The 10,609-nt window shown below is 39.2% G+C and overlaps 1 protein-coding gene across 1 annotated transcript; it reads right to left on the bottom strand.

The window, feature by feature from the left end:
* Window positions 1-996: 996 nt before the first annotated feature.
* LOC131081480 (potassium channel subfamily K member 16-like) lies at window positions 997-10,213 on the bottom strand. The gene is made up of 5 exons (XM_058020629.1): window positions 10,001-10,213; window positions 5,670-5,784; window positions 4,968-5,134; window positions 2,459-2,624; window positions 997-1,220 (listed from the first exon to the last, which is right to left on the bottom strand). Exons 1-5 carry the CDS (start codon window positions 10,211-10,213, stop codon window positions 997-999), a joined length of 885 nt encoding a protein of 294 aa, XP_057876612.1.
* Window positions 10,214-10,609: the final 396 nt, after the last annotated feature.

Below are 10,609 nucleotides of genomic sequence, written 5' to 3'. Positions count from 1 at the left end.
TAGAGAGTATGACTAAAGAGCTGCATCTCAGTGGCTAGTCCCTTATTAGGTGCTTGTGTGTACTTTGGTTTTTCAGCTCCTTTGAGGGTGGCGGCTGCCTCTTTTGACTTAAAATAACTGGGATAAATTCAGTCACCCTGTTTCTGATGGGTAACACAATGGGCCTGACTGAGGATCAGATTTAATGGAAGAACCTATCATAGGCCTATTTTAAACATACAGCATCAGTTCTCTGTGATGCATAATAGCTCTTCCATTACCTGGCCCAAAGCAAATTCCAGACTCTAATGATATTTGTGATCTGGCTAGAAATAAGGAATGCCTCTTTGCTTTTAGATTTAGTTTAAAGTGCTGTTTTCAAGTGGCTGTGAAATGAATGTGATAAGGACCTGCTTTGAGTTGGCTGTTTGCTCTGAGACAAGTTGTAACAGTCCAGGCAGAGCTGGACAGACACATAATTTCCTCACAATTAAAAGAGAAGCATTTTAGCCCAGAAAATAAAGAAATGCTGTCATTTATATGAAAGATGTTAATTTCAGACAATATCAACTGAAGGCATTCCTCTGTGGTTTTGTTTGTTTTTTGATTGAAAATGAAGAAAGATTTCTGTACTTTTTCCATTTGAGATTCCTGGTGAAATGACTTCTTATTGAAGTTGGGAGGCAGTCACTCTGGATTTTTTGAAAATGAGTGACCATAAGAACTGAATCCCACTAGAGAAAGAGAAAGGATAATAATTGATTACTTCAGGGGAAGTTGCCTTAGAATGAGAAGTGTAAAATGAATCCTGGGGCAATTGTGTAATCATTATGCTCCTTCCTTGGAGTTTTAACTGGCTGATGCCTACACAGGGTGTGGAAATTTCCACGTATCTGAACCATTTCCTCTTTAGGAAACAGTCCACAACCTGTGGCTTAGTTCTTTATCCACAGGGGTCGCTTAGTGTGAGATACAGATGGAAGATGCACTTTCAAGACTGCTTTCTTTGTACCTTACTCAGCTAGGGATATGGATCCTAGGCTGCTCAGGTTCATCTTCCAATTTGGTGGTGTCTCCTTCTGCCAAGCTTAAGTCAGACTTGTGCCACTTTAGCTGAAGGTATCTTTCCATCAAGTCAGCTCCCACGTTGAAAACCAGAGCCAGCCAGGCTAAGCCAAAAACAATCCATATTGCAGTTAGGCTCCTGTACACAGGGATATAGTGCTTGTTGGGGTTCGTGCCTGAAAAATCCAGGAAAATTTCTATATTTATCTTGGCAGCTTTGGTCTGCTAAATATACATACTCATACACCCCCTCCACTCCTTGCAAAAGTGTATATGTTAATGAGTTTGTGTGATCCATCAGCAGATAGATTTTTTTTTTCATGCCAAGTCTCAGGTTAAGCTTAGCACAGTTAGCATGAAATCCCTGAAGCTGAGACTATATAATAAAAATAGCAATATCTAATATTAATTAGATATTGCTCAAAGTCAATGGTTCCTAGCCAACAACAAAGGAAAAAAGTCTTGGAAATTAAATGTTGAGTCCATATTAACTGTATGTTACTCAAGAGGCACACAGGGGATCTCAGATGACTTAGACAGCTACAATTTAGTGAATCAGTGATTGCTTTTTGGAGAGTGATAGTACGTCAGTACTGGGATTCACAATAACATGGATAATATGGTAAATGTAGCCATTTTAATTAAGTGGTTACAAGAATCTTAATCCCTGGTTTGGTATTTCCACAGCATGGGCAATCAGTGCAGCTGATAGAGTCATGAAACTCCACAGTGCCAGATTCAGCATGGGATTCTTTTTTATCTCCTTTTGGGAAATAGTTATGACATCTAGGAGAGGAGAGCTAGTACTTGTGAATAGTGATTTTAACAAATAAATACATTAGACATAATCTGTTAAGATTATGCATTTGTTCAAATAAGCGTGTGGAAAAATGTGTCTCATGTCTCTACCATTATGTTCTCAATCTAGAGGTCTAAAGGCTATGCAATGTCTGTGGGTTTGTTTTCTTTCAGAGGCATCCTGTGGTTGTCAGTAATCTTCTCCCTGTTTTAAGTACTGATTATTTAATATTTGATATGATTTGTTGTTGGGAATGGTAGGCACTTGCTAAAACAAAACAGCGTTAGGAGAGTGTGGTTCAAAGGCTTAATACTGAAAAAGGAATTTTATTTATATTCCACCTTTCACTCTTTATAACATTTGTACCAGCCTGGACACAGCCACTGTTGAATGAGTGTTCAGTGGCACATGTGAAATAAGTTGGGTGACTATTTGGTTGGCTGTCAAGAGAAAAATGCTCATGTCCTGTAAAACATTAGCTCATTGTTACCAGTCCGGCTGAGCTCACTCTTGACCAGATCTATAGTGGAATGGATATCTATGCTCCCTGTATTTAGTTTTATACTAGAGTTATGAATTTCAACAAAGCTCAATCCAGTTCATGCTCTTTTTTACCTACTACATAGTCCCCAAATCCAATGGTGCTCAGGGTGATGAAGGTGAAGTAAAAGCCTTCTCCGTAGCTCCAGCCTTCTACATAACTGAAGACTAATGGTGGCAACACCAGGAAAAGCAAGGTCCCAGTGATCAGGAAGATGACCACTGCCAGTGTTTGAACCACCTGAAAGAGAAAAGGAAGATGGCAGCTAAAAAGCATGGAGCAGATGTCTTGTCAAAATTGCTGTGTCTGTTTTACTCTTGAATCACAAACCCACCCCACCTGGGAGTGATGGCAAAAAAAAGAAGGATAAGCCAATGCTTCCATGTACTGCAGGCTGAGCTTACTGCTTAGTCTGCACGTAGATATTGTACCTAAGCATGAAAAAAAATAATCTTAAAATTAGGAAAAAAAGGAGGATTTTTTAAAAGCTTTTTGCAATGAGTTTTCAAGAATGGTCCAGTCATATTTTCAGACTTACTATGATGGCCACTGTAATGAAATACTAATTTTATAATTTCAATTCAAGTAGAGATGCTCTTGTAATCAACTAGCTCTTGTCTTTGAGGAAAATCACCACATACTGCATAAGTCATGAAGCAAAGATGGACAAGAACAAATTGGGGATCTTTTCACTATGACTGCTTCCAAAGATTTACAGAGTGTCTGGCAAGAGCTCATCAAAAAATATGTTTGGATGAAACCTAAGTGAAGTCAGTTTGCCTGGTTTCATTTTTAACTTAGAAGTGCTCAGAGCAGAGCTGGTTTGTGTTAGCACAGAGCAGATCTGTGTCTCTCAGGACAAACATCTGCCTTCAGGGAGATAAGTTACAATATATGTGATTGTGGTAGATAGGTACAAAGAGTGGTCAGTGGATGAGTCCTGAAGGGATTTTAGGAGTGCACAACTGATGATCAGGAACTTATGGGTTTCCAGGGAACATATTCTGGTGAACTTTTGACTAATGATGTGTGGCCTGATGCAAACTCATTGCAATTATTTAAAAATGCCCTCAAGGGCAATCAAACCGGAGAATGATTTTCTATTAATGAGCCTATTGTGACTGGAGGAAAAGCCAAACCACTGCTTATGAAGTAGAAGGTCCAGATACCATGTTTTAATTTCTCTCTCTGAATTATCTCACATAAAAATGCTCTGAGCTTGAGAAACATGACTTGAGATGACTGGGTGACTTTGACAAGTCACTTCTATATTATGTGTCATGTCTCTCTAGCTGTGTAATAATATTTGCCTCATTTGCAGAGCAGTTTGATAATTACTGATTGACATGATTATAGTTGATACATAATTCAGTTGTTCTCATTTCATTCCAGTACTGTAATAGAGTTTAATTACACAATAAAATTTGCATTAAAATGTACACTGAAATGAACCTGCCTTTTAAGGACTTTCTTGTATAAACCTGTAATGTTGGGAACAATAAGTCATGGAAAATGAAGAACTGATTGCAATTAATTTCCCAGAGCATGACAAAATTCTGTTTATAAGAAGATAAACCAACTTCCTTGAATAAACTTTTCAGAGCAAACAAGCAGATACAGCTCCAAAGCTTTGTCTGATTGTAGGAGTCCTGTCAGAAATGTCAATTCAGGAGTGGAAAGGGGAGAAAAAAAGGTCACATCCCTGAGCTGCTATCAGAAATCTCAGGAAAGATGCAGCTATACTAGCATGAAAATCCTTCTGGTGGTAGAGCTGCATGTGTTTGGGGACCAGGCAGAGGTTATGCAGCTAAAGAATTTCTTGCTGATATAATCCAAGTCTGCCTTTGACGGTACCTTTTTAGCTTTCCCATAGTAGATAAAGAATGCAGTGACCCAAGAGACTTTACAAATGTAAAAGAAAAAATTTGTGCCAGAACTCTGAAATGTTTCAACATATCTCACATATCTAATCTCCCTTTTCCCTAACTGAAGGGGTTAATTCATTGAACCTTTTCTCAGAAACATGCACTAACTTTGTAATAAATGAGCTTCATGTATTTTCCATTATCAGTGCTTTTCTTATTGAAAAATGTCTGGACTAGTTCAACAACTCACCAGTAAACTGTAAGTAAGGAGGAGTACTTGCATTTTAAGAAAAGAAAAGGAAGGAAATGCTCAGTTGCTGGCACAAACAGGAAAGTTAATTCCAGCCAGATCATTAGGCCAATAAAAATAAGTTGCTTTTGCACAGTGTAGAGCTAATCTCTGGACAGATTCTGGCATAGGCTGGAGAATAAGAGCTTGGTTTTGCAATGTATGTGCATGCACGTATTGTGCCAAGGTCACCAGGTCTATAGTTTTGCTGAGTAAGGTTTTAAAAAGGCAAATCTAGGGCCTCTCAAGCAAAAGCCTATAGCTTTAAAGCTATCATAGGTAGATTAAGTGTATCAAGTTTATGATAGAGAGGGCCATGTAACTGCTGTGGTTCACAAAGGAAACCTAAGCTTGCAGCAGCAGCTATCTGAGAAAAGAACTTTAACTAGTTTTAAAATAGTGAAATCCAATGGTATATGAACACTGTACCTGGGCACGCCCTGGCTTTTGCACCCATCTTTCCAGGGTAAGCAGATGAGCATTGAGAGCTTTTCCCAGCTGATTGAGGAAGGCCAGGTTGAGGGGCACACCGAATAAGGCATAAAACACACAGAAGATCTGCCCTGCCACTGTGCTGGGGGACAGGTTGCCATAACCTGGAAAAAAAGAAGAAAACAGTTACATGAAAAGGCTCTACAGGCAAGCTGCAGGTGTCATGGAATGTTCATAAGCTTGGAACCTCAACTACATTAATCTTCAGGAACCTGTGGATCTAGGATTTTCTGCAATTAAATCTGTCTGCAAATTGCCATTGCTTATGATGAAGCCTTTTGCGTTCACTACTACTAGCTGAAAATGAAACATGAAAAGTATTACTCTTCCAGGTACTATTGTAACCTTCTATAGGTCTCTGATTTTGTGGTGAGTGTGACTCAGTCTTCAAAGCAACCCAGAGATGTGTCCATGTACAAAATGATCTTGCATATACCAAGCAGGCACTCAGCTTTTTTGGGAGTATAAAATACCGTATAGAGAAAAATAACAGGCATAATTGGAAACCAATAGAAAACCATAACCCACAGTAGCTGATTGTCTTGCAGGTGTATTCTGTCCACTAATTACACATTTTACAGGGAGTTTTACAGGACAGTTGGAGGAAACACCAGTTTTTAAGGAAATAGAGAACCTCACCTATAGTGGTGACAACAGTTCCTGCAAAAAAGAAGGAGTTGCTGAAGTCCCAGTTACTGGGATTTGTAGAGTTTCCTTCTGGGTTGACCCCTTTTTCCCATGCTTCCATGAGGACCTGAAGCGGAAAAGGTCAAAGGAGCAAAGATGAGGAAGAATGTCAGAAATAGAGATAAGTAAATACTGTTTTCCATCTTGAGCAAGCAGAGTGATAAACAGTGTAGATAACAGGATAGACTTGGACTAAAAAGAACTTCTGCTGACATAGCAAAATTTGGAAATAGAGCTGATCAGGAACTTGAACTCTTGCTACAGGAGAACAGTCATTAAAGTGTGATAGGCTCCCCAGCTAGATGAAATCCAAGGGGAAGGAGGTGGACAATTCCCCAAAGTGATCAAACTGGGAAAAAAAATAAAGTTGTGCCATAAAAAAGAACGTGGTTGCTCTTCTCTCCTTCTGTAATCTCTTAATCTCGTTCAAGTTTTTAATTTAGGCATGTGTAAATGTATAGTTGTGTCTGTGGGCAGGGGCATGAGGAACATGCTCATTTCTGTTTCCTCCATGTAAGTGCTTTTAAGGATGAATTACTATTTTTGGCTATGACTTCCATATAATTTTCAGTGAATATGAGGCTTCTCCTAGTCTGAAAGATTAATTAATAAAATAGTCTCTGCTATTCCAGACAGCTCTTACCAAAGCAAAACTACAGTGTGCCAAAAAATTAACATTCCTACATCAAATATCCTGTCAACTTCCTTAATAAAGATTGTGTCCCTTTGCTGTCCCCAAGGATTTGTCTATGGGAGATTGGTTTCCCTCTGCTCAGTGGTTGGGGTTTTTAGAATCCCCTTGTTTATCACACACCTTACAAAAGCTAAGTCACAGCCTTTGTATTTTTGCAAAATGCCTGAAGGAATTACTTGTTCATCTCTTCAAAAACTTTGTATGATGCAAGACAAACAGGAGTCAATAGCAACCCCAGCTTTAGCTGGTTCCAGGAGTATGAGACCCAAGAAGATACTCTTTCTCGATTCAAATGGTAGCCACTTCCAGAAAGATTGCTTTTCTAGTCAAAGGTGCTTTTCTAGTGAAACCTTTGGACAGGTTCTGCAATATTAACTGATTTGTACTGGTGGACTGAGTATATTAAGTATAGTAGATAATTTGATTCCTTCAGTAAAAAATCCTGTATCATTGGTCAAATTTATCAGAGGGCTGCTGGACATCATCATGTGTGATCTCATGACTGAAGTGTCAGCGGAGCTTATTTTCAATATGACAAAAATTTTGCATTATCCATTAAAAGCTTTTTCTTAGAATGAGAAGAATTCAACATGTCAGATTTTGTAGAGTCACTTATTTCATTTGCTGCTTAGAAGAAACACTCAGAAGCTACTGAGGTGTGAGTATTTTGAAATAATCACAGGTTCAATTTACTCCTGTAAGGAACACTTGACAGTTCTATGCATTTCAATGCACAAGAGTTCACAGGAGTTATATTCACATCATGAGAGCCAACACAAAAGAGTAAGGCAACTTTAAATGTTGAACCTTTTAGACACAGTCTGACAAGGCCAGATTTCTTGGTGTAATTGATGCTGTTAAAATACAATCCCATGAAAGAACTCTGTGAATGGAATGGCATCTCAGTGCCCAACAAACAGGTTCCTGTGGGACAGTTATAATGGCTCCAGACTGCTTTCACCTACAGCTCAGGGAAGGGTTATGGCAGCCGCTGAATGGTTGGTGAACATTAGCTGTTGTCTTTGGGAGAGAAGTTGTCAGTATGTAAAAGCAATGTGCTGTAATTTACAGTAAGAATATGAAACCTACATTAAGCTATAGCAGGGTGTGGAGAGAATAAAAACTGCCTGCTGTTTCTGCTCCTATCCCCCTGCCAATGCACATTGCAGCCAACTGTGGTCATAGATAAGGATTTTGTCCTTTTGGTCTGTATTTATGTCACGTCCTTTGAGACTGAAAAAGTATAGACATGATCAAAACACGGACTCCTTACTCAATGCATCTGTTTCGCAGTATGCTGTCAGACTGGCATAATTTCCTGACCAAAGTATGCCTACCAGAGATGCATTAGATAAAGGAATTTGGATTTGCTCTTTCCCAAAGCTCCAGGCTGCTCATGTTAGGAGCTGCACCTCAGAATCATCCCCCAGCTAGGCAGTTTTAGCTGTGCAGAACCAATGCAGTTTATTGACATGGAATTATAAGAATTTGTTTCATGCACGATAGAGTCAAAAGTTAATGAATTATAAGTGGTAACTCATTATAAGTGAAAATAGATATGCCAAGAAAAATCTGTGTTGAATCTCACATTGTAGGATTTAGGTTTAAAGAATTAAGGCATTAAGACAAGACATTTTATACTTGTTAACTGAATCGACTGAGCCTGGGGGCTGTGTCTCATTGCAGTCTAACTACTGTGACTTTTCAGACTGGAACTTGTGACACGATGAACAGGCCTCCTTAACCATATAGTTAAAACATGCAGAGACACAACTGCTTCCCTGCATTAGAGATTTAATATGGGAAGACTAATGTTCTCTAATATTAATAAGAGTTAGACAAATCTGTTAACAGGTCTTTGGAGCAACATATGGGTCAGAGAGTACCTGCACTTACATATACCTTGAGGACTGCAAAGTCTGAGTGCTCTGAAGCTTGGTGCATTGTAGATGATTTGGTGCCCTCAGCCGGTTTTGTCTGGAACAGCTTACAAGTGAAATTGTGTTTAATTCAGCAGAGACACAGCAGCAAAATGTGATTCTCTGAGTGGCACAGCAGTGGACTTAAGAAAAGTCCACTGGAGTCAGAGAGAGAAGAATCTGGTACGTGTGACCTCCTCTAATGTTTTGAGGTTAGTGAAGATTTAAATAAACCTTTCAATCCCATAATGTATCACAGTTAGGTTTAGAATGAGAATCAGGGTTTTCACCTCTGCAATCACTATTAGAGAGATAAGGGAAGGACAGGTAATATTACTAAGTCATGAAGGTGAAAAAATAGACATGTTTTTAGGTATGTAAGTTTTTGAAAGCTCTACTCATTTTCTGGCACATGTCCAAGGTTCCACAAGTAACATATCACAGTATTAGTAAGCAGAACTTTGGCTTTGTGGATGTAAAGGTTCAGGCACCTTTTCTACCATTTCTGATCTGAACTTTGCTGTTTGCTTAAATCCATATATGAAGTCTGGGCTTTTTGTTGATCAAAATCTTATACCTTCATGGAAGTTCTCTGACTTGAGCAGTACAAATTGAGTTTTTATCAGTTTTAACAACATGGTAGAAAGAGTTCAAACTATTTAGGCACCTAGCTTTGCAACTGGGTATGTTTTGAGCACAAAGAAACTCAAGGATTGAAGAGTTCAAAGTTCAAGGATTTCTGCACAGTTCTTGCGCTACCTATTATGAGAATATATCTATAATACCAGGAAAGGTATAGTAATTTACCTCCAGCCAGTTTTGAGGAAAAGATTAAAATGTAATTGAAGTTGTCATTAACTGACAACCCATATTGAACAAAAGCCCTTTATCTCTTATAAGCGATAGATAACACAGCTTGTGATGATTGACTTTATCTTTTATTTAGGCCTGGGAGGGCAGGACTGCCTTCAAAAGGTAGTAGACAATTTCACAGAATCACAAGGTTGGAAGAGACATCCAAAATCATCGAGTCCAACCCAGCCCTAACACCTCAACTAGCCCATGGCACTGCATGCCACATCCAGTCTCTTTTTAAACACATCCAGAGATGGTGACTCCACCACCTCCCCAGGCAAACTATTCCAATACTTTGTCACCCTTTCTATAAAAAAATTTTTCCTAATATCCAACCTATGTTTCCCTTGGCACAGCTTAAGACTGTGTCCTCTGGTTCTGTCAGTTGTTGCCTGCACATTGCTGTTTTTAGTATGAAAGGGCAGAATTTGCACAGGTTTGGACTGGAGAACCTTGGAAGGGCAACCTACTTCTTTAGGCTTGATTCTTATTTTTTTGTTCCCATGCATAATTCCCAGTAATATTTAATAAGGGAGATGATGAGAGAACCATGAAGTTGAAATTATTGCAATGTAGCGCAAGTGCATCACTGGATGCACTTAGATTTTGGGAGTTCATGACTGTGGAAAGAAACAAGTTCCATAGATCAAGATAAGGAAGTATATGAATGGGCTTGAGTTATTTATAAAGTTAGATATTTAATATCATGGACAGCTGATTGGTTTATATCATGCTAGGCTACTTGGCCTGATAGTATAATTTCTTCTAATGAAAATAATACTTGAGCCAAAATAATGGGAACCCTTTCCTCTTACCTGTACAAACTGCTCCAGGGCTTGTCGGTCCAAGCATGTGTAATTCTGCAGGAACTTGAGCTTTTCCAGCTGGAACTGGTCCCGAAAATGTGTTTCTGCCTGCTTCTCCAGCAGCTGGAACACCATAGCACCCAGGAGGAGGTAAAAGAGGTACCCCAATAGCAGCAGTGGAGTCCAGCTGATCTGCCGGCTGTGCATGGTGAGGAGGGGCATGCTGCTGATCTGCCCTTGCCAGTCCCTGCTCAGCACTTCATAGGTTACTGTTCCAGGATGTGACCTACCCAAAACACCAGGAATCACACAACCATGTTCCCAGCTACTGCCCTGGAGAGTTTTTCAATAAAACGTCAACGTATCAGGGCTTACAAAATGAGACTAACAGAGAAATTTCATCCCTCCACATCTGTTCTCTATCCAAAATAAAGGGTGAACATTTATAGCTTAATAAGACTGTGAATCGTAGCATCTTTCTTCTATTAGATCTTATCCAAAGATCTCCATTGAATGAATAAAGCCCTCTGAGGATGGTATTAATTTCCAGTCTCTGGGAAGCTGAATCAAAACTGTGGTTATATGACTTACCTTAGGTCATATGAATATAGAGCCACA

This window comes from Melospiza georgiana, chromosome 3, assembly GCF_028018845.1.
Source record: "Melospiza georgiana isolate bMelGeo1 chromosome 3, bMelGeo1.pri, whole genome shotgun sequence".
Taxonomy (NCBI): Eukaryota; Metazoa; Chordata; class Aves; order Passeriformes; family Passerellidae; genus Melospiza; species Melospiza georgiana.
The sequence above is the reverse complement of the archived record's forward strand: the minus strand, read 5'-3'. Positions and strand labels throughout refer to the sequence as shown.